This window comes from Nicotiana attenuata, unplaced genomic scaffold, assembly GCF_001879085.1.
Source record: "Nicotiana attenuata strain UT unplaced genomic scaffold, NIATTr2, whole genome shotgun sequence".
Taxonomy (NCBI): Eukaryota; Viridiplantae; Streptophyta; class Magnoliopsida; order Solanales; family Solanaceae; genus Nicotiana; species Nicotiana attenuata.
Window position 1 is genome coordinate 199,770 of NW_017670547.1, and position 23,766 is coordinate 223,535.

The 23,766-nt window shown below is 37.9% G+C and overlaps 1 protein-coding gene across 1 annotated transcript; it reads right to left on the bottom strand.

The window, feature by feature from the left end:
- Positions 1 to 16,148: 16,148 nt before the first annotated feature.
- On the bottom strand, positions 16,149 to 17,738 carry LOC109240833 (peroxidase 5-like). Its single transcript, XM_019407513.1, has 2 exons — positions 17,397 to 17,738; positions 16,149 to 17,132 (listed from the first exon to the last, which is right to left on the bottom strand). The coding sequence occupies exons 1-2, from the start codon at positions 17,640 to 17,642 to the stop codon at positions 16,335 to 16,337; spliced, it is 1,044 nt and encodes a 347-aa protein (XP_019263058.1). The 5' UTR covers positions 17,643 to 17,738; the 3' UTR covers positions 16,149 to 16,334.
- Positions 17,739 to 23,766: the final 6,028 nt, after the last annotated feature.

The window sequence follows — 23,766 nt, forward strand, 5'->3', positions numbered from 1 at the left end:
ATTGGTATGTGTAGACTCGTGGCGAGACGAGGAATCCAGTGATGTAAATTTCGTAATTTTTCGAGAAGTGGGCCCGGGGCTCGGATTTTGCCAACTTAGTGAATTTTGGTGTTTTTCGAGTCTTTTCGATTTGGTTATGTTTCTTTAGCCTATTGTAATGTATTCGTTGTGGTTCTAATCAGATTCAGCATGCGAAGGGGTTGATTCGAAAGGCAAAGGTATAGCGAGCTAGACTTGTGGCCGGCTTGAGGTGAGTAATAGATGTAGATGATGACCTGAGGGTTTGAAACCCCGGTATATCACATTGTGACGCTATATTGAGGCAAGCCACGTACTCTATGACGAGTGCGGAGTCGATTGTGACTGGAGATTGTGACCTAGTCCGTTCCGATTGATGTTCGTACTGTGTTCTTGACTAAAAATTGTTTGGTAATCATCCTACTTGGATTTTATGAATATGTTTGGGGCTTTGTGCCTATCATGTGCATCCTTCAGGGATCCTTATCACTGCTTCTATGTTGCTTAGCATATTTCATGATATCAGTCCTGAGTTAGACACTGCCTCGAAATGTTTAGTAAATAAATAAAGGTATAAACACTTAGCTCTATAATTCCTAATAATTGAAACTAAAAGTGAACAATTTGACTGTGACCGAGTGGCTTGCATGCATATATATATCTGGACTGAGTGTGGATCGGGCTGCACGCCGCAGCGAATGTTACGATGATATTGCGCTTGGGCTGTAGGAGCCCCTCCGGAGTCTGAACCCCCACAGTGAGCGCGGGTACCCAAATGGATCGGGCTGCGCGCCGCAGCGGTCATGTGCATTGCATTCATGCATTTATACCTATTTGTCTTACTTGTCCTGGTATTGTTGTTGTTCCACCGTTTTATGTGCTGAATCGCTGATCATAGCTTTATATTGTAATATTTCGGAATTTCTTACTTTCAGCCATTATATATGTTTATTACTCACTGAGTTGGAAGTACTCACTTTACTCCCTGCACCATGTGTGCAGATTCAGGTGCTCCGGAGACTTAGTGGAGCTGTTTGCTGTCTTCTTGGATTTTATCTTTAGGAGTTGTCGAGGTAGCTGCCTGACGTCCGCAGGACCCGACTCCTCCCCTTTATTTCATTTATTTCTTTCATATTCTAGACTTCTTTATCACTATGGATATATATTACTCTATTACATCTAGAGGCTCTAGACTCGTGACTCCAGATCTATTTGGGAATGTTTGGATATTCGTTATTATTTTCCGTACTATTTTATTTAGTTTCGGATTGGAACCTTGATATTTGCTATTTTAATCGTATTACTTGTTAACGGATTGCGTATTTGGGTTGAGAGTATTTAATTGGTCGGGCTTGCCTAGCATTAGTGTTGGGCGCCATCACGACCGGGATTGGGGTCGTGACAATCGCCATCCTATTCCTCGTATAGGTGATATGCTTGACCAATTGCATGGTTCTCAAATATTCTCTAAAATTGATTTGAAGAGTGGATATCACCAAATTAGAATGAATCCTGGAGATGAAGGAAAAGTGCCTTTAATACTAAATATGGATTGTATGAATGGTTAGTGATGTCGTTCAGGTTAATTAATACACCTTGTACATTCATGAGGTTATTGAACCATATCTTTAAGGATTTTCATGGAAAATTTGAAGTCGTTTATTTTGATGATATTCTGATCTTTTCTAAATCTTTAGAAGAGCATGTCGAACATTTGAAACAAGTTTGTAATGTGCTTAGGGAGCTACAATTGTATGCAAATCTATCCAAGTGCACTTTTTGTGTAGATAAAGTAGTTTTCTTGGGTTTTGTTGTGAGTTCTAGAGGTGTTGAGGTAGATGAAGGTAAAATCAAAGCGATTAAAGATTGGCCTACACCTAAGAGCATTACTGAAGTTAGACGTTTTCATGGACTTGCTAGCTTTTATAGGAGATTTGTTAGAGATTTTAGTTCAATTGCTGCTCCTTTATATGAAGTCATTAAGAAGGATAAGGTCTTTAATTGGGGAAAATAACAATAGCATGCATTTAATATTTTGAAGGTTAAATTGTGTTCAGCTCCTAGTTACAGTTACCTGATTTTAATAAGTCCTTTGAAATTGAATGTGATGCGTCTCGTAGAGGTATTGGGGCTATTTTAATACAAGATTCTAAACCAATCGCTTATTTTAGTGAGAAGTTGAATGGGGCTGCATTGAATTATTCTACTTCTGATAAAGAATTGTATGCCTTGGTAAGGGTTCTTGCTACATGGCAGCATTATTTGTGGCCAAAATAGTTTGTGATAAAAATTGACCATGAGAACTTAAGATACTTGAAAAACCGGGGTAAATTGAGTAGAAGACATGCCAAATGAGTTGAATTCATTAAGACATTTCCTTATGTGATTAGCTACAAGCAAGGTAAAGACAATATAGTTGATGATGCGCTTTCAAGAAGGTACACACTTGTTTCTACTCTTACTTCTAAATTGATGGGGTTTGATCATATTAAGGATTTATATGTTGATGATTATGATTTTGATGTAGCATTTTCGGTATGTTTAAATGGGCCTTTTGAAAAGTATAATCTGAAATATGGGTTTCTTTTTAAAGAGAATAAGCTTTGTGTCCCTAATTGTTCTTTGCGAGAAGTTTTTGTGAGGGAAGAACATTGTGGGGGGCTTATGGGACACTTTGGTGTACCTAAAACACTTGACATCCTTGCTAAAGATTTCTTTTGGCCTAATATGAGAAAAGAAGTAGAAAGATTTTGTGCTCTATGCCTTGAATGCAAATAAGCTAAATCTAAAGTGTTGCCACATGGTTTTTACACACCATTACCTGTGCCTATTTCACCTTGGATTGATATTTCTATGGACTTTGTGTTAGGACTACCTAGAACATGAAAGAGACGATTTGATGGTAGTAGCTGTTGACTTAAAAGAAACAATAAAAAATTTTAGTAAAGAAAAGAATGACTTAGTGGAAAAAGTTGATGCCTTAGAGCAAGAAAGAGATGACCTCTATTATAGACTTGAAGGAAACAATAGAGGAACTCAAAGCAGAATGTAGGTCTTGAATATATGATAAAGGAAAAGAAGTTGCTAGTGAAACACATATCAAGCTTGAAAATGAGCTAAATGATGTAAAAACTAGTTTATGTGCTGAACTTGAGAAAAATAGACAACTTCATGCAGATTTGTAAAGAGTAAAAAATGACCTTAAAAACTCTTTTAAGTGGACCTGGTCCTCGGATGCTAGTACTGCCTTGTACGTTAACAATGGTGGAAAACAGGCAAGGAATAGGATTTCAAAAGGAGAGAACTCCTTACAACCCTCATAGCAAGTATGTTACTATACCTGATAATTGGCTGTGTACCCACTGTGGGAATAATGGGAATTTCAAAGAAAATTGCCAAGATAGGGTTCAATCTCTTCAGAAAAACAAAGTTTTTGCTGAAAGAGTAACTGCTGAAAAGGGAACAGGTACCACCCATAAAAAGTGCATGTTACCTGCATGGACTAAAAGAGCACTTATTAATCCTCTTTATTATTACAAGGGACTCAAACTTTCTTGGGTTCCTAAATCTTACCCTTGAGTTCCTTGTGTAGGGAACAGTGAAAGGAAGCCGTCAACAATGGTTCATGGACAGTGGATGCTCAAAGCACATAACTGGGAATACCATGGACTTTCTTTAACTAAAAGCCCTGCAAGGAGGGAGTGTATCCTTTGGAATTGGGGAAAAAGGGTACATTCTTGAAGTTCGAAAGACTGGAAAATCACTCTCACACTCAATTGAGAATGTGTACTATGTCAATGGTCTTATGTATAGTCTCTTTAGTGTTTCTCAAATATGTGATAAAGGAAACAAGGCGGAGTTCTTGTCAAAGATATGCACAGTTACTAATCTAGTAACTGATGAATGGTACTTGTGGCCAAAAGATACAAGAATATCTACGTTGTTGATTTCCAGTCCCTACAAAGTGGTGATCTGAGTTGCTTGAATGTAATTGATAAAGATTCTAAACTGTGGCATAGAAGGCTAGGGCATGCAAGCTTCTCCCTATTTAATAAAATGGGTCAGAAGGACCTGGTTTGTGGTCTACCCAAGTCAAAGTTCAAAGAGCACAAAGTTTGTGATGCCTGCGCCAGAGGGAAGCATGTGAAATCCTCATTCAAGTCAAAGAAGGATGTTAGTACCTCAAAACCACTTGATCTCCTTCATATGGATCTATGTGGTCCTATGAGAATGCAAAGCAGGGGAGGAAAAAGATACATTTTTGTGATAGTGGATGATTATTCCAGATTCACTTGGACATTGTTTCTTAGAAAAAAGATGAGACCTTTGAAGTTTTTGTGGCTTTTGTGAAGAAAATTCAAGTGAAGATGGAGTCAAAAGTAGCATGCATTAGATCAGATCAGGGAACAGAATTTGACAATGCTAAGTTTGATGAATTGTGAAACGAGAATGGCATTACCCATAACTTCTTAGTGATAACAATACGATAGGGTATTCAAGAATTACTAAATAAAAACAAGAAACGTGCGGAAGCTATAAAAAATAAAGAAATAAAAAAGGACAGAAAATAAAGATAGATTGAATTCAAGAATTGTATTATTGAAGTTGAACCCTAACAACAACAATTAGCTAACAAAGAACTTATCGCCTTTGGTAGAGAATTAAAAACAAGAGATAGATTGTGAAACCCGACCCTTTAGAATAACAAGAACAACAATCAGCCTAAACTTATCACCTTTCTTGAATACCTAGAAGTGATCTAAGATTTCACAAGAGTTTAATCTTACCACCTTAAGTTGAGTCTTGACGGTTGAAGAATAAATCCAAGAGTAGCCACACACAAGAGTGCAAAAAATATCTCACAATTTATCGATAATAGTCTAAGTCTAAAAGCAAAGAAGATACCCCTTTATATAGGGAAGGGGTCACGAAATTCTACCTAAAAAATAAGGAAATAAAGTCCTAAACTACTTTGGACAACAAGTCCAACTACCACAGGAAAAGGTAAAACTCTAGGAAATAAAAACCAAGTCAATCTTGGAAAGTAATTCCAATAATCTTAGGAAAAGAAAGACAAAACCTTTACTACCTAAGAAAGCATCAAATATGTCCTAACAAACTAGGAAACAAAATAATGAACTTTGACTCCTTCTCCTATGTCTTGGTCGCCCCTCCTTGAGCTGACTTGGGCGCCAAGTTGGCTCTTTTGTGAGTTGATTTAGGCGCCTAATTAGCCCTCCTTGGCTGGTGCTTGAACCCCAATCTACCTCCTCTTGGACTTGGACTTGGACCATGAAATTAGTGTAGCACATAGCTAAATACACTTCATAATTCTTGAGTTCTTCTTCCACCATTAGCGCCTTCTTGATCTCCCGTTGAAGGCCAACAACCTTGTCTTGCTTCTCCTTAGCTTGACACCTTGTGAATGGCTTTCTTGGTGCTTCTAAAGCTTTATCCTTGTCCATGAAGCTATCATTTCCCTCCTCTTGTAAAGAATTCGTCCTCAAATTTGAACCTACATTAAACAAGGATAAGTCAGCAACATCGAAAGTGGCACTTACTTGAAACTCACCTGGAAGGTCCAATTTGTGAGCATGATCTCCAATCCTTTCAAAACGAGAGACTAAAGGGAAAGAAAAAGAGAGAAAATATGAAATGAGGCGTGAGGAGAGAGAGGGCGGCAATGAGAGAAAGGAAAAGGCGGGCAAGAGCAAAAAAAAAGAGAAAGCATTGGTTAGAGGAAAGAGGCTAAGATTGATAAAAAAAAGTGAGCCTTGGAAAAGCCAAAGAGTGTTTAATTGGAAAAAAAGAGGGGCTGCCTATTATCTTGCTCACTTATAAGGAAGTTCTGCTTAATAATGATTCATTACCATCCGCTTTGCCTAGTGTTATTTCTAACCTTTTGCCGGATTTTGAAGATGTTTTTCCTGAGCATCTTCCTAAAGGTTTACCACCTTTAAGAGGAATAGAGCATCAAATTGATTTTGTGCCGGGATCACAAATTCTTAGTAAGCCTACTTATAGGAGAAATCCCGAAGAACAAAAGAATTGCAAAGACAAGTAGAGGAGCTGCTTGATAAGGGATTTGTAAGAGAAAGCATTAGTCCCTATTATGTGCCCGTGCTTTTGGTGCCAAAGAAGGATGGAACTTGGAGGATGTGCGTGGATTGCCGTGCCATTAATAAAATAACGGTAAATATCGCATCCTATTCCTCGTATAGATGATATGCTTGACCAATTGCATGGTTCTCAAATATTCTCTAATATTGATTTGAAGAGTGGATATCACCAAATTAGAATGAATCCTGGAGATGAGTGGAAAACTGCCTTTAAAACTAAATATGGATTGTATGAATGGTTAGTGACACCGTTCGGGTTAACTAATGCACCTAGTACATTCATGAGGTTAATGAACCATATCTTTAAGGATTTTCATAGAAAATTTGTAGTCGTTTATTTTGATGATATTCTGATCTTTTCTAAATCTTTAGAAGAGCATGTCGAACATTTGAAACAAGTTTGTAATGTGCTTAAGGAGCAACAATTGTATGCAAATCTACCCAAGTGCACTTTTTGTGTTGATAAGGTAGTTTTCTTGGGTTTTGTTGTGAGTTCTAGAGGTGTTGAGGTAGATGAAGATAAAATCAAAGCGATTAAAGATTGGCCTACACCTAAGAACATTACTGAAGTTAGAAGTTTTCATGGACTTGCTAGCTTTTATAGGAGATTTGTTAGAGATTTTAGTTCAATTGCTGCTCCTTTAACTGAAGTCATTAAGAAGGATAAGGTCTTTAATTGGGGAAAATAACAATAGCATGCATTTAATATTTTGAAGGATAAATTGTGTTAAGCTCTTTGTTACAATTACCTGATTTTATTAAGTCCTTTGAAATTGAATGTGATGCATCTGGTAGAGGTATTGGGACTGTTTTAATGCAAGATTCTAAACCAATCGCTTATTTTAGTGAGAAGTTGAATGGGGCTGCATTGAATTATTCTACTTCTAATAAAGAATTGTATGCCTTGGTAAGGGCTCTTGCTACATGGCAGCATTATTTGTGGCCAAAATAGTTTGTGATAACTGACCATGAGACCTTAAGATACTTGAAAAACCAAGGTAAATTGAGTAGAAGACATACTAAATGGGTTGAATTCATTGAGACATTTCCTTATGTGATTAGCTACAAGCAAGGTAAAGACAATATAGTTTATGATGCGCTTTCAAGAAGGTACACTCTTGTTTCTACTCTTACTTATTAATTGATGGGGTTTGATCACATTAAGGATTTATATGTTGATGATTATGATTTTGATGTAGCATTTTCGGTATGTTTAAATGGGCCTTTTGAGAAGTATAATCTAAAATATGGGTTTCTTTTTAATGAGAATAAGCTTTGTGTCCCTAATTATTCTTTGCGAGAAGTTTTTATGAGGGAAGCACATTGTGGGGGGGGGGGGGGGGGGGGCTTATGGGACACTTTGGTGTGCCTAAAACACTTGACATCCTTGCTGAAGATTTCTTTTGGCCTAATATGACTTAAATCTAAAGTGTTGCCACATTTTTATACATGCCATTACCTGCGCCTATTTCACCTTGGATTGATATTTCTATGGACTTTGTGTTAGGACTACCTAGAGCATGGTATGGTATGAATAACATCTTTGTTATGGTAGATAGGTTCTCAAAAATGGATCATTTTATTCCTTGTTTAAAGACCAATGATGCTTCTCATGTTGCTGATTTATTTGTTAGAGAAGTTGTTAAATTTCATGGTATACCTAGAACTATTGTTAGTGATAGGGATGCTAAGTTTCTAAGCCACTTTTGGCGTGTGCTTTGGGGAAAATTGTGAACAAAATTGATATTTTCTACTTCTTGTCATCCACAAACTGATGGGCAAACTGAGCTAGTAAATAGAACCTTAGGAAATATGTTAAGGGCTGTTCTAAAAGGAAAATTAACTTCTTAGGAGGATCACTTGCCTATGGTAGAATTTTTTTACAAACGAAATGTTCATTCAACTACTGGTTATTCTCCTTTTAAAATTGTTTATGGCTTTAACCCCCTTATACCCCTTGACTTATTGCCTTTTCCTACTAATGAGATGGTTAGTCTTGATGGAAAAAAGAAAGCTGATCTTATGAAGACTAATCATGATCATACGAGACTTGCAATTGAGAGGAAGAATGAGCAAACAACTTTACGAAGAAATAAAGGTCTAAAACTAGTTATCTTTGTGCCTGGTGATTTGGTTTGGGTTCATATGAGGAAGGAGAGATTTCCTTCAAAAAGGAAGACAAAATTGCACCCTAGAGGAGATGGGCCATTTAAAGTACTTGAAAGGATTGGAGATAATGGTTACAAATTGGACCTTCCAGGTGAGTTTCAAGTAAGTGCTAATTTCAATGTTGCTGACTTATCCTTATTTGATGTAGGTTCAACTTCGAGGATGAATTCTTTTCAATTGGAGGGGAATGATAGCTTCATGGACAAGGATAAATTTTTAGAAGCACCAAGAAAGCCATTCACAAGGTGTCAAGCTAAGGAGAAGCAAGACAACGTTGTTGGGATTCAATAGGAGATCAAGAAGGCGCTAATGGTGGAAGAAGAGCTCAAGAATTATGGAGAGAATTTAGCAAAGTGCTACACTCATTTCATGGTCCAAGTCCAAGTCCAAGAGAGGTAGATTGGGGTCCAAGAACCAGCCAAGGAGGGCCTAAATTAGGCGCCTAAATCAACTCACAAAGGAGCCAACTTGGCGCCCAAGTCAGCTCAAGGAGGGGCGACCAAGACATAAGAGAAAGAGTCAAAGTTCCTTATTTTGTTTCCTAGTTTGTTCGAACATATTTGATGTTTTCCTAGGTAGTTAAGGTTTTGTTTTTCTTTTCCAAAGATTATTGGAATTACTTTCCAAGATTGACTTGGTTTTTATTTCCTAGAGTTTTACCTTTTCCTATGGTAGTTGGACTTGTTGTCCAAAGTAGTTTAGGACTATATTCCCTTGTTTTTTAGGTAGAATTTCGTGACCCCTTCCCTATATAAAGGGGTATCTTCTTTGCTTTTAGACTTAGTCAATAAAAATTGTGAGATTTTTCTTGCACTCTTGTGTGTGGCTACTCTTGGATTTATTCTTCAATCTTCAAGACTCAACATAAGGTGGTAAGATTAAACTCTTTCGAAATCTTAGATCACTTCTAGGTATTCAAGAAACGTGATAAATTTAGGCTTATTGTTGTTCTTGTTATTATAAAGGGTCGGGTTTCACATTCTATCTCTTGTTTTTAATTCTCTACCAAAGGCGATTAGTTCTTTATTAGCTAATTGTTGTTGTTAGGATTCAACTTCAAGAATAGATTTCATGAATTCAAGAAACTCTTTCTTGAATTCAATCTATCTGTAATTTTCTGTCCTTTTTTGTTTCTTTATTTTTTTTAGCTTCCGCACGTTTCTTGATTTTCTTATTTTTCTTTAGTAATTCTTGAATCCCCTATCGTGTTGCTATCACTCAGCCCTAGGAACTCCACAGCAAAATGGGATTGTGGAAAGGAAGAACCGAACCCTTGAAGAAATGGCAAGAACAATGCTGATTGATAGTGGGATTGCTAAAAACTTCTGGGCGGAAGCTGTCAACACTGCCTGCTACTTGGTGAACAGGTGCATGATCAGGTCTCTCTTGAACAAAACTCCCTATGAGTTTCTGAATGGAAGGAAGCCCAAGTTGACTCACCTAAGAACATTTGGGTGCAAATGTTATGTTCTCAACAATGGAAAGGATCATCATGGAAAATTTTATGTGAAGAGTGATGAAGGGATCTTTCTAGGGTATTCTTCTCAAAGTAAATCCTACAAGGTCTACAACAAGCGGACTTAGTGTGTTGAGGAAAGTATACACGTAATCTTTGATGAGTCCTACCTATCATGTGAGAAAAGCAACATGTATGATAAAGATGGAGTGCCTATGCTGGTTCCAAGTGAAGTCATTGGTATGGCAAATGGAAAGGAAGACATGATGAGTCTAGTGAAGGAGCCAAGTGAAGACAATACAGTCTCTTCTTCATCATGCGAGAGGAACCAGGTACCACAATTACAACCACTGAAGCTGAATAAAGAGTGATTGATGCAGTTCAAAGTACTCCATAGGTAGCTGAAAGAAGAATACAAGAGAACCAATCAGGGTTACCCATCTCCTCTACAAATGAAGCCCAAGTGCCCAACTGGAAACACAAAAGCTCCTATCCTCTTGACAACATAATTACTCCTCTAGATTCAGGAGTCCAAACCAGATCAATAGCCAGAAATTCACTTGCCTTCTCAGCATTCCTCTCCCAAATAGAACCCAAAAACATTAAGGAAGCCTTAAAAGATGCAGACTGGATCATATCCATGCAAGATGAGTTGCATCAGTTCGAAAAGAACAACGTATGGCACCTGGTACCTAGATCCTCAGATAGAACCATCATAGGAACCAGGTGGGCATTCAGGAATAAGCTTGATAAACATGAAAACACTACAAGAAACAAGGCAAGGCTAGTGGTCCAAGGATACAATCAGGAGGAAGGAATTGATTGTAATGAGACTTTTTCTCCAGTTGCTCGCATGGAAGCTATCAGAATCCTCATTTCCTTTGCATCACATATGGAATTCACTTTATTCCAAATGGATGTCAAAAGTGCATTCCTGAATGGCTTCCTCAAGGAAGAAATGTATATAAAGCAACCTCCAGGTTTTGAATGTCATGAACATCCTGAATATGTGTTCAAATTGGACAAGGCACTGTATGGGTTGAAGCAGGCTCCTCGTGCTTGGTATGAAAGATTGTCAAAGTTTCTCTTAGAAAATGGTATTACAAGAGGAAAAATTGACAACACTTTGTTTCTGAAGAAACGAGGGAGGAACCTGCCCATCGTTCAGGTATATGTTGATGATCATTTTTGGGGCAACAGTTGATTAACTGTGTTAGGAATTTGCAAAACTCATGGGAAGTGAGTTTGAGATGAGCATGATGGGTGAGTTGAATTTCTTCTTGGGTCTTCAAGTGAAGCATTCCACAAAGGGTACATTCATCAGCCAGCAGAAATACATCATGGAGCTTCCAAAAAGGTTTGACATGGAAGCATCAAAAGTGATTGACACTCCCATTGCCACTGGCACTCGACTGGACATGGATGAATTCGGGTCTCCTGTAAATCAAATAATGTATAGAGGCATTATCAGGTCTTTTCTCTATCTCACTTCCAGAAGGCCAGATATTGTCTTCAGTGTGGGACTATATGCAAGATTTCAGTCAAATCTCAAAGAATCTCATCTGAAGGCCGCCAAAAAGAATTCTTAGTTATCTTAAGGGAACATAGGACCGTGTTCTGTATTGCCCTTCAGGTAATAATTTTAATCTTATTGGGTATGCTGATGCTGACTATGCAGGTTATCTTGTGGACATGAAAAGCACACCTGGAATGGCTCACTTTCTAAGATCATGTCTTATTTCATGGGGGACGAGGAAGCAAAATTCAGTAGCTCTTTCAATAACTGAAGCAGAATATGTTACTGCAGCTTCTTGATGTGCTTAGCTCATATGGATCAAATAACAATTGGAAGACTTTGGAGTGTACACTGATTGTGTGCTCTTCTATGTGATAACATAAGTGCACTCAACATGGCCAAATATCCAATCCAGCATAAAAGGACCAAGCACATTGATGTGAGACATTATTTTCTCAGAGACAATGTGGAAAAATAGCTTATCTATATGAAGTTCTGCAGCATAGAGGATCAAATTGCAGATATCTTCACCAAAGCCCTGAGCAGAGAACACTTTGAGAGAAACAGGCTGGAACTGGAGCTAATAAAACCTAATTGAGAACCTGATTCCTATCATATGGCTATGAAAATCACATTCAGGTAAAAGTAGCTAAAGTGTTTTCCCGCCAAGTCTAACTCACTTCAATACCGTTACAGGTAGACACGCATGATGATTATAGAAGTTGCAAAAGCATTGCATGAACGGTAAAGAGGGTTGAGAATTTTTGAAAGACCGGTTAGGAACCTGGTTCTTGTGCCACAGGTTAGTAGTCTTGTGCTTTTTCATACATATCTCAAAAAGAAACAAAAATTGAGTGTCATGTCATCAAACTTTTCAGAACCTGTATGTCACGTCTTTTTGTTCAAATCCTTTCACTTCCCTTTGAAATGTTGCATCTGCCCACAAGACTACCACCGTTTTAGAATCGGTTTGTCTCTCCCTTATAATTGCCTCTTCTCTCATTAAAACCCTCTCATCACCTTTGACGATCATCTCTCTCTCTCTCTCTCTCTTTCTATCTCTCTCTCTCTCTCTTGTTTCCTTCAGCCCCTTTCAGAACTTTCACACTCCTTCTCTACCATGGTTGAAGATCAACCCATCATCCCCACCATAGTCGAGAAAACTCTAGAGAAAACCCTTGACTCCTGTGTTCTTGATGAAACACCTCTCACCATTCCCCTTTCAACCACTACTGCAGATGATACTCCTAAACCTAATTCTCTTTCACCCTCTATCACTCTCATCACTCCCTCAGACAACATTCTCCCCCAAGTGCTGAGAACTTCGAAATCCCCAAAATTGATGGTGTTTCTTCTCTATTACCTGATATTCTCAAATAACGAAGCAACGTTTAAGAACATAGTGAGACTCCACAGGAAGAAAAGGTTTTTGAGGTTAATGATGATCAGCCTACAGATACTCTCGTCTAAGATTTTGTGGCTCCCATGGAACCTCAAGAGAGAGAGAGGACATAGAAAACATGCTGGCCATTTCTGCTGAAGGGATAGTGTATGAGGTCACCTCCACTATGCCATTGTCTCAAGGGGAAGAGACTCAGTCGTTGGTGGAAGAAGGAACAATGGTGCTCTTTGAACAACCTACACCAGAAGAAACTACTGGGACCCCTCTTGATGGACCTGGCCCCTCTCCTGAGGAAACATGTCAGGGCTATTCTTCCCAGGTCAGTTTTGACCCTACTCCTTCTCCTCATTTTGAAAATGAGCCCTTGGAAGTGTTGCCTCCCGCTATGAGGTATAGTGATAAAGAGGATCAGGGTAATGTTGCTCTAGATGTGTTCACTGCCAGAAGTAGGCCAGTAGCCACTCCCGAGCCCTCTTCCAAGCGACCTACTACGAGGTTGCAGAAGAAGGAAGCTCTTGAGTTTGCCCTGCAGATGAGTAAGAGGAGTAGCAAGAAGAAGCAAAAGAGGTTGGTGAAAAATGGAAAGGTTGTGTGTGACAAGAACATTCCTGTAGTGGAAGTGGATGAGGAAGCTGCAGAGGAACCAAGTTCCTTAGTCAAAAGATCTCAGAAAAAGAAGCTTTCTGCTGAAAATACTTCAGTGGAATGTGTTGGAACGCCAAGTCCAAAGTCAGTGAAAAGTAATGACAAGTTGAAACAAGTGGTGACTGAATAGTCACTGTTTGACGATGATATTCTAGTGAAATCAAGTGGAAAGGGTAAGTCTAGTGTGAATTCTGGTGAAAGAAAGTTGGAAACTGTGAAGGAACCCGGTTCTGTGAAGAAAGTGAAACGTGAAAGTGTGCCTGGTAAAATAATGTTGAGGTACCAGAAGGTTCTACGGGGTCGCATTTTTGACCCAGAAAATATCTGAGATGGCTGGTGTGTGGCAAATACGTGACATGGTCGAGTTTCAACGGTGGGGGCATCTGTTCAAAGGGGATGTGCCCAAGGTCTATGAGGATGAGGTCCAAAGTTTCTATGTAGACCTCTTTATTGTTGAATCTGACCATATCTGTGCCCTGGTCAATGGAGTTAACATTGTTATGGATTCTGCTTTGCTTGGAGACATACTTAAGGTCCCTGCTGACGGTATCTCTTCTGTTAAGGATGTTTGTGGCTCAAACTTTAGGCATGCAGTAGTAAAGGAGTGAGTAGTCCAGCGAGGGGAACAGGTGCATAATAAAGCCCTGCTTCATGTGCATCAGCTCCTGTTTGAGTTGGTAAACAAGGTCCTGCTACCTCGTGCTGAGAGAAGGTCTATCACATCCAAGTCTGATTTGTGTCTCATGGAAGCACTGGATGATTTTCAATCTGTTAATCTATCTACCATAATGATTAAGCACATGCAAAAGGTGGCAGCCTTCAAGATGGAAATCATGGTCTTCCCTATGGATTTCTTCTCACGCATGTTTTCAAGTTCTTTGATGTACCTTTGGGACAGCCCAAGATGGGGACCAAGAAGCAGACCTTCTCTCAAACTACTTTGGAGGAATGTGAATGTGTTGAAAAAGGTGGAGGGGTAGGAAGCACTTCGACGATCTCACAACTTATCAATGCCTAGAACAGTGCTACTGAGGAGATTAGGAAGTTGAAGGCAAGGAATGCCATTCTGGAGAATCAGCTAAGTCAAGCTCAAGAGGCACCAAGGTCAAATGTAGAGGTTGCTCGTTTGATCAAAGAAAATGTTGATCTCAGGCAATAGGTTGAGAACCTGAAGGAGAAACTGCTCGCAGAGAAAATGTCGGCCAACGCTCGAATTGATCTCGTTCTCAACACTCTAGTTGCAGCTTCTAAGTCCTCTCCCTCTAGTGTCTCCTAGGCTAATCCACCAGTGACCAGTGACCAGTTTCCAGTTTATTTCTTCTGTTTTGATGACTCTATGGTAGTTGTTTTTATTTTTTTATTTTGTATGGATGTAGTTCACTTGTACTGCTCCCGCAATTAACAGTCCAAATCTGCCTTTGCTATAATGGAAAAGGCTTGTGTTTTATAAAAATTAATGAAAACTCTCCTCTTTTGCTATAAATGTTTATGTTCCTCTACTTCTCTTTTCTATCATATGGTGTGCACATATGTGGCATGAGTTACCTAGCCTAGACTTGTTTATGCTAATTGCTTGCTTGTGTATTTTTAATGATGCCAAAAGGGGGAATATAATTGAAACAAGGGATCTGATTAAGGGGAAAGCATAAAGTCAGGGGGGACTTGTGAAGTTCCTGATTACTTCATCTGGTTTATTTTGCTCTGTATATGGGTTATCAATTTCTAAGTTTATCATCATCAAAAAGGGGGAAATTTATGGGTTTACAGTACCTTAGCTTTATGTTTTGATGATCTAATAAACTTACTATCAAAGAACCACCCGACACACTTAGTACACAACTCAATCATCTGACTCGAGCTAATGTGAGTTGCTATAACTTCAGAAGATAAAGAATCAACACAGGGACCTGATTCCCTTGTGTTTCCCTGACAACAGTACGAAGTCAACTGTCTACAGCTTGAAAGTGACTGCCTGCATTGTACACGCAAATAGTGCATCACAGTACGTCAGTCACTCCCATTTGACCAACCAAATGATTACATCATTCAAGTGATGTCATCCAAGTTGTATTAACAAAGATCATTACAACAAAACATCACTTGAACACTTGAAAATTCATTCAAGCACTCCAACCGTTCATCTGTCAAGCATTCAATTCTCAAGTACATCAAGAACAAAGTACAACACTACCACGGACCAGTTCCTACAACAAGTGTATTGTATGTCCTTAGTTGAGTTGTAACTTTGAAATTGTTCTTCATTGTAATTCCTACTTTGCTTGTCTAGAAGCTTTAATTAGGAAACCTTCAAAAACCATAAACCTTGAGTATTTGTGTCGTGACTAGAGTTAGTCATGAGTTAAAGTCTTTGTAATAGGTGTGTTGCAAAGTGGCTTGTAATAGGTGTATTACAAGTTAGTGAGGGATTAAGAGTTTAATTACTAGATTGCATAGGTTGTAATCTTAAGTTTGCTCATAATGAAGTTGAAATCCTACCAGTGTAGGTCGTAGTTATTTTTATCCCCTTGACCAGGGATTTTTCCACGTAAAAGTTCCCTGTTCCATTTACTTAATGTTACATTAGAGTTATCTGTGGAAACCTATATAGGACCTGGTCTCTATATGGTTTGATGGACTCATATATTCTATCGCAATTGAATTTATTTCAACTTTCCTTGTATTAAAGATAGTGATTTTACTATCGTTCAAATAACAATAGGGTAGTTTGGTAGATAGTTACAACTCCCTCAGATCAAATGTACTCTCTTTTGGAAGATGAATAAACTAAATGTGCAGTTGAATTTTAAAAAAAGTACCCAATCATTTATGAAACTTAATTCAGAAAAAATATTTCAATATTCAATCGAACAAACATTGGGAAAAATTAAAGAAACAAAAACAATTGGACACTCATTAGGGAAAAAAAAAACAGAAGCAATTGGACAAACTTGAACCATCCTTGCAGCTTGAATAGGATGGCAAAGTAGAAACAGTAGTGATTACCATTCCTTATAAATTTAAGGAAGGCAAAAGATTATTGAAATGATTATTGAAATGACAATTCCTCCTTATCTCTCCCTTTCGACCTGTTAGGACATCCAATTGACCCATGTGAATCATTGCAGCTGCAAATTTCTTAGCCCAAACTGAACCATACATAGCATTGAAGTTCACCATTTTAGCAGTTGTAGGATTGGCCAGCAACGTCTGATCAGAAATCAACAACCCCTTTTTACTCTTTAACGCCGCGTAGTATCTATTATCCAACCTGTTTGGTGTCAGGACATCAAGATTTGCAGGGTTCGCGGCTCCTGTACCATTTGTAAGCGCCTCAGGCGGGCAAATGGACTTCAAGAAGTTGGCGTATTCGGGATCAATTGGCAGATTTTGTTGTTTGTTTTGAGGGTAAAGGCGATTAGCAAAAACAGCACAGTGAGCAATGCCAATGGAATGCGCGCCAGATAAGGTCACCATTTCATCAACGGACATACCTTTTCTGGCAAAGCTCTTGCCGAGTTCCTTAGCATCGACGAATGGAGAAGGAAGATTGGTTAATGTTTCAGAATCAATGGAAACACGACCATCACGACGTCCAGCTTCAACATTATAGTTTATATTCCCAACTTTATAGGAACTGTCCCGAGCAGCAAAGGCAAGAATGTCAGCACAGGATACAGTTCCAGGGCATGCAGCCTCAAGTTGTGCTTTTGCTGCATCAACAACCTCGAAACCACGTAAACTGTTCTTGTTAGGAACACCTTCCTTCTCTGAGTTTGGTCCATCCAATAATACTGATGCATCACACCCCTAATCATATAAACAACACACAGTAATAAGGTAATGTAATTATCAAAAGAAAATAAAAACACCATCATGCATGTGAAAATTAAATCAGTAACAGATAATAAGAGGCGGAGATAAGAGTTCTAGCTACAAGTTCCGTAGAATCCAGTAATTAATTCTGGTCAAAACTCTGTGTCTATATATGCATAAATAATTTAATTTCCAGAATCCAGTAAGCTGCCTTTTCTAGAATTCAGGACTCATATACTCAAAAAATTGCATACGTACCCTGACAAAGCAGTCGTGAAAATGTAGCCTGATAAGGCCAGCAGCAATGCCTGGATTACGCGATACGGCTTTGTAAACAACATTTTTCACAATTGCTTCAGCAGGAGGACAGCTATATCTGTAGAAACCTACTCTAAGTGGTGGCCATGCTGTTTTCTTCCCATAGGCAAGAGATTGTACTGAAAAAGATAAAATCAGGCAAGCTAAAAGTGCTAAAACAGAAAGGTTGAAGTTCTTGGAATCCATTTCTGTAAGACTTAATAGCAGCTAAACACTATGGTTTTTTCTTAGTAATTGGCTTTCCTTAAGAGATGGATATAACTAATTATGAACACATTGGAGTATTTATAGTATGAGAAATTCTTTGAACCAATCTATAATTAATTTCAGAAGGAACCGTTCATGTACGTTACAAAAACAAAACATGAATGCCTGTAATACCAACTGTATAGTTGAAGTATTCTTGAGAAAATATTGTCTGACCTTTGAAGGACTCCACAACTTATTTGAATATATTTAGCTTGCCGTCTTTTTTTCCTTTAATTGTTTACCATTAGTTGCCTATAAGTAGAAAAAAAGAGGAAACAAGAATAGAGAATGAAGAAAACAATTTTTATTTGTTTTATAGTATCAACATTCCTTGGAAAATGACTTTATTAACTGCTGCTCACATCCTTAGTTTAAACTGCAGAATATCTTGTGTCATGGTACTGAAAAACGATTCCCTCTTGGAGATTGAGTTGGTCAGTTTATTTTATTAGTTGGTTGCCAATACGTGTAAAATTTCTTACTTCATAGCCAATATGTTATATTCAACTCATTAGGATAACTTTCTTAATTCGTAAGTAGGGGTTTGACTTCTTCTCATTTTGTAGTATTTTTATTTGTGAATTTGGTCCACAAACGCCATTACTATTCTATAACACGTAGAGAAAGAAAATAGAAGGAATCTTGATTCTTTCTTCTTTTTGTTTTAATAAAAAGAAAAAAAGAAAAATTCTGCTTACATATATATTTCTATGAAAAAAAGCTACTAAATATATTACACTAGGCATAGGCATCTAATGAATTTATCGAAAAAACGATTGGAAAAAAATTTAATGAGCAGTAGGTGGCATGTTTTTATGCGATGTATCTTTGCTGGGCTTGTAAAAAATGAAGGAAACTCTATATATGTTGTTTGCTATTTCAAACAAGAAACCAGTTCCTGCTAATTAGACTGAGTAGTGTTCTAATTTCAGTTTGGTGTATTTAGCAATTACGAACTGATCTCTGTTATATGAACCAATGACCTAACAATGATTTTGAACTCCCTTAGCCACTGAGCTATACTTTTGGGTTGTGTCAAGGGGATTCAAAATATAATATATAGAGGTACAAATCGAATTTCGTGTTCTCTGTACAGTGTAGTTTTCCGGCAAAGAGGATTTGGGTGAAACCCCCTTCCGCCACCCTAAATCCGCCCCTGGTGATCAATTAAAGTACGTGAAAATATTATGAGAACAGCCCGGTGCACAAAGCATTCCGCATTCACGCAAGATCCGAGGAAGGCCCGCACTCCAAGGGGTATGATCTAGACAATCTACCCTAATGCAAGTATTAGTGGCTGCTTCTACGGCTCGAATCTGTGACCTACAAATCACAAGGAAACAATTTTACTGTTGGTGCAAGTCTCCCATTCTTCAGAGAGAAAAAAGATTATGAGAACATTTTGAATATATCGGAGGGTTTAAATTATATACAATGAGAGTGCTAAGAGTTTTTAAATAGTAGATCAGTCTGGTTTAATATGTGATGGTAGGAATTAAATAATTTGTTTGACCAATTACAATTTGAATAGAAGAGAATAATCCTACAACAATCTGGTACGTTTTACTCACAATCTCCTATCTGTCAAAGGGGCCATAAAACTAAAAAAAGATTTGTAATATACCACAAAACCGATCACGCGATGGCAGGTTAGCTATTGTTCATACCAGGGGCAGATTTATGTACAAGTTTGAGGGTGCCACGCCACCTAGACGACTTGGTTGAAACTCTCTGTATATATGTATACATATGTTTATAGAAGAGATTACATCATATATCACTTGGGTCATATAGCCCATTTGAAAATAGTCCACATTTAAAGTCCTAATTTGGTTTAGCCTAGGTCGTATATGTTTTAAAATTTTATTTTTACCCGGTAGCCCACAAATATTATTAACGGTGTTCTAGTTTTCTCTTTAAATTTTTCTCTCTCTCTCTCTCTGTTCTTCTCATGCTTTATTCACAGAAGTACGAAGGCAACCGTCCTCCATTGTTGCGTCTCAAGTAATTTTCGAGCTTTCACTCATATTTTCAGGTAGTTTCATTTCATTTTATGCTTTTACCACTGTTTTGGTTTTAAATTTTGTTTTATTTTTATATTTTTGGCTTTTCTGATTTTTTTTTTTTTTACAATGTTCTGTTTTCCATTCGATTTTGTGTTCCTTCTATCTTCGTTCTGGGGCTAAACTTGGTGTTTCAGCATGCTTTATTATTTCGACTTTTAGGGTAGAATTTTTTTTTGAGTTTTGTTACAATTTGGGAATATTGGCCTCTGCTTTGTGTTCATGGCCTTTGTTTTTTGTTTGATTTTTGTGTTTTCCTTCACTTGTCTTCACTTTTGTTAAAGCTTTGTTTGTTTTATTGTAGAAAATGCGTTTGAAAATGTCTGCTTCTAAAAGTCATATGAAGGTTGCTGGAAAAGGTGTTAAGCTCGATTTTGCGAAAACATTGAGGGACTTGCCCTCAACCCCTGATTCTGAAGCGAATGGGCATGTCCAGGTCCCCGATGATGATGATTTTGAGTCTCCTGCTCCTACAAAAAGTCGCAACAAGAGAGCAGCCGAATGACTCGTTCGCAAACGAAGAATACTCCTACTCCAGTTAACATTGTTAGAATAAGGAGTAAGAAATGTGGGAGACATGAAAAATCCAAAGAAAAGCTGAAATTTGATTTGGTTGATGAAGATGATGTAGGCCCCAATGTTAAACCGAAAAAGAGAAAGATCGAGGACGTTAAGCATAAAAAGAGCAAGATCGAGGACGTTAAGCATAAAAAGAGCAAGATCGAGGACGATGGTGAGAGTGGTCTTCATTGTATATCCAAAGAACAAAGGATTACTGCTCGCTGTAAATTGAAGGAGAGAAAAGCTAAGTTGAAGCTATTCCCTGTGTTGCTATTAGTTTTATACATCCTTATACAATTTCATACAAAGTTATACCGTTATTTATACATCTTTATACAAGTACTGCTACACTGATTTATACATGTTTATACAATATAGTATAGTTTTTGTTCCTGATTTATTTTTTGTTGTTTTTCCATATGCAAGGTTGGAGACTTCTATATACAATCAGCTGATCATTTTCACAACAGGATTAGTTCCCATACCAAGACTGATATTGTCAGCATTTTGAAGCAATATTTGACTGACACACAGCTTCAAATGATCCGTGTTAGCTGTTTTGGCTACTTCTTGGACCTGCCTCAATTTAAAATTCAAATTCAACTTATTCATTGTATACTATTGAGGGAAGCCGTCCCGGGGCGGGAAAGGGAGTTGTGGTGTTTGTCCATCATTTCATAGTCTCAGATGCCAATAATCATGGTATCAACAAAGATAATTTTGATATCATTGAAAATGGTCAATATCAGACGTATTCTTGGGGAAAAAAGTCATTTGAAGATATTTTAAAGATAATGAGGGACAGCTAGTGTGACTATTTGACAATGTATAGGCTCGGAGGTTTGCCACTTGCGTTACAAATATGGTTTTTTAAGTGTTGCTCTATGGTTGACAAGCATCTAGCTGTTCGCGTTGGCACAAATGTGCCACGTATTCTTAATTGGAAAGTCACTGAAACTCCAACATATGCGGATTTGACTGGCGGGGTGATCATGTCTAGTATCGACAGGGTAAACATTTTGTACCATAATACTTTTTCATATATGATTTCGGTTTTTCTATAAGTATGTATAATTATGAATATGTCACAATTTCCTTTTTCTACTATTGTAATCCAGTTTTTCTTATTGTAATTGAACTATAGGAACATTTCCCCTACTCGTGAAGAGATGTCAACGCTGAACATCGCCACACTTTTTGAAGTTAACGCCGATGATATTGCATAAAGGGAGGTGCCTGCATTTCACACTGATAATTCTGTCTCTCATCTCCACCTTGTCCTCAGAATATGGAGCAACAGTCTAAACGACCTTGTCCTCAGAATACGGAGCAACAGCCTAAACCGAGTTATGATCCTTCGACGCGCATTGATCTGTTGAAGAAGTTGAGAAGTTGAGGAGTGTTGTTGGAAAGGTACTGCAGCTTTAGCTTTTCTATAGTTTACCGGTACTTTTTGTATATACATGATTTTTTGGTTATAAACATGGTTGTTGATTTACTTTTGTTGTTTTTGTTGTTTTTTGTTGTAGTTGACTGATACAGTTACGACACTCAACAGTTATGTAGTTTCTTCCTTTAAAAAAGTGTTCAGTTTTCTGAATATGAAGGAAACCAAGCAAGCGAGGGAGAAGGTTCCTGATTCTAAGGTAATGTTTTACTAATAAATCCTAATCACTCAGCAGTTATGCCTTCTCCGAATCATCACTCAACAGTTATGCCTTCTCTTTCTATTATTTTTTATTAGATTCGTCAGTGCGTGTCTGATGACAATACATCTGGCCTCGGCGAATATGATGGCTATCGTAAATTGTGCTTCACAGACCACCTGTCATAGACGTAGAAAAGGATTACATTTCTCCTGAACAGTCGGTTCGACAGAAAATACCGGGAAAATATGCCAAATCTCTGTATTTGCCAGTTTTTGATTCAGGGGCATCAGGATCGGCGCACAAGCTCATTTTTGATATCAAGCATCCTTTCACGATCGAAATTGATAATTTTGATTCCTTGTCGCCATTGGCCAAAGACTTTTGTGAGTTTGTTGATAATGGGATGGATACAAGGCGAAGGTAGCTTAACTTTCTTTAAGCTTTCATGTTCTGATATTATACTTGTCAATGAAGGTAGTTCTGATTACTTTTTATTTTTGTGATTTGAAGTGCCAAAAATATTTATACTGATGAAGTAAATAAGCTTGTGGAAGCTTTTATTTTTGGCTCGTGTCATGTGACCACGAAGGATTGGTTCCACCCACTTGTGTATTGTGGTCGACCTTTTATTGACACGGTATTTAATAACTTTCTTTCCTAATGCCTTCTTTTATTTATTGCGTATCTTTATGTTTGAGACCTCCATAGTGTATACATAACTTTGTATAATCAAATGCAAGATTTTTGTACAATCACGGAACAAGATTGTATAACCTTGTATAAACATGTATAACTCTGTATAATAGTGTATCAATTTATATATTTAAAAAATCTGCATCAAATATTGATTTTTTTGTAGTACTTTGAATCATTTAGTAGTGATGGTTTTTTTTGTTTTATTTTTCTTGTCTCAGCACTGGGATGTCCTCTTTTACTATTTGAGGAAGAGGGGAAAATATGGGCCGAATGTTGCCATACGGTTTACTTCAACTGACTTTGCCTTTGGTAACAAAATCAATTCACTGTATAAAGATTTCAAAGTGATGCAAGATCCTTTAGTGATTCCTGAAGGGCATGAAATAGAAGATTATATTAGAGGGTTTTTATTGTGATGCAAATGTAGCATGGCACACTGTTGACTTCGTCTTATTACCTATTTATGTCAAGCGTGGAAGAGCAAAATTGGTGTCACGACCCTAGTTTGCCATCCGTGAACTGTCGTGACGACACCTAGTCTCTACGACTAGGTAAGTCTGACAAATGCGAAAAAAGGAAACAATTGCGGAAGAAAGTAATTAGAAACCGAGATAACAAGGTTAAACAGTGCTTAAGATGCCTCCTGGCATATAACAGTACAAAATCTCAATCTAACACTCCCAAAATCCGGAACCCCATGAATCACAAGCTAAAAGATTACATAATAAGCTCTAACTCCAAATTGTCTACCAACAAGGGAAATACAGAAAGGGCTACACTAGTACTGAGAATAGAAAGGGACTATTTGGTCTGCGGACGCGGCAGATATACCTCGGAGTCTCTACAAGGCGCCTCGCCTCAAGCGTGATAAGACTGAGTGAAAGTACCTGGATCCGCACATGGAAAACATACGCAGGAAGGGCATGAGTACACCACAGCGGTACTTAGTAAGTGCCAAGCCTAACCTCGGTCGAGTAGTGACGAGGAAGGTCAGGCCCTACTGAGGTTAAAAGAAATACAAGATATAACAGTCTAGAATAAGACAGTATACTTAAGTGCAACGGTAAAAAGTAACACGGGATAAAAGAACAA

Bases quoted from the DNA above. Each gene is read 5' to 3' on its own strand.
- LOC109240833 (XM_019407513.1), bottom strand. From the start codon at position 17,642: ATGGATTCCAAGAACTTCAACCTTTCTGTTTTAGCACTTTTAGCTTGC. The intron at 17,133-17,396 runs GTACGTATGCAA...TTATATGATTAG, and splicing joins TTCACGACTGCTTTGTCAGG to GGGTGTGATGCATCAGTATT.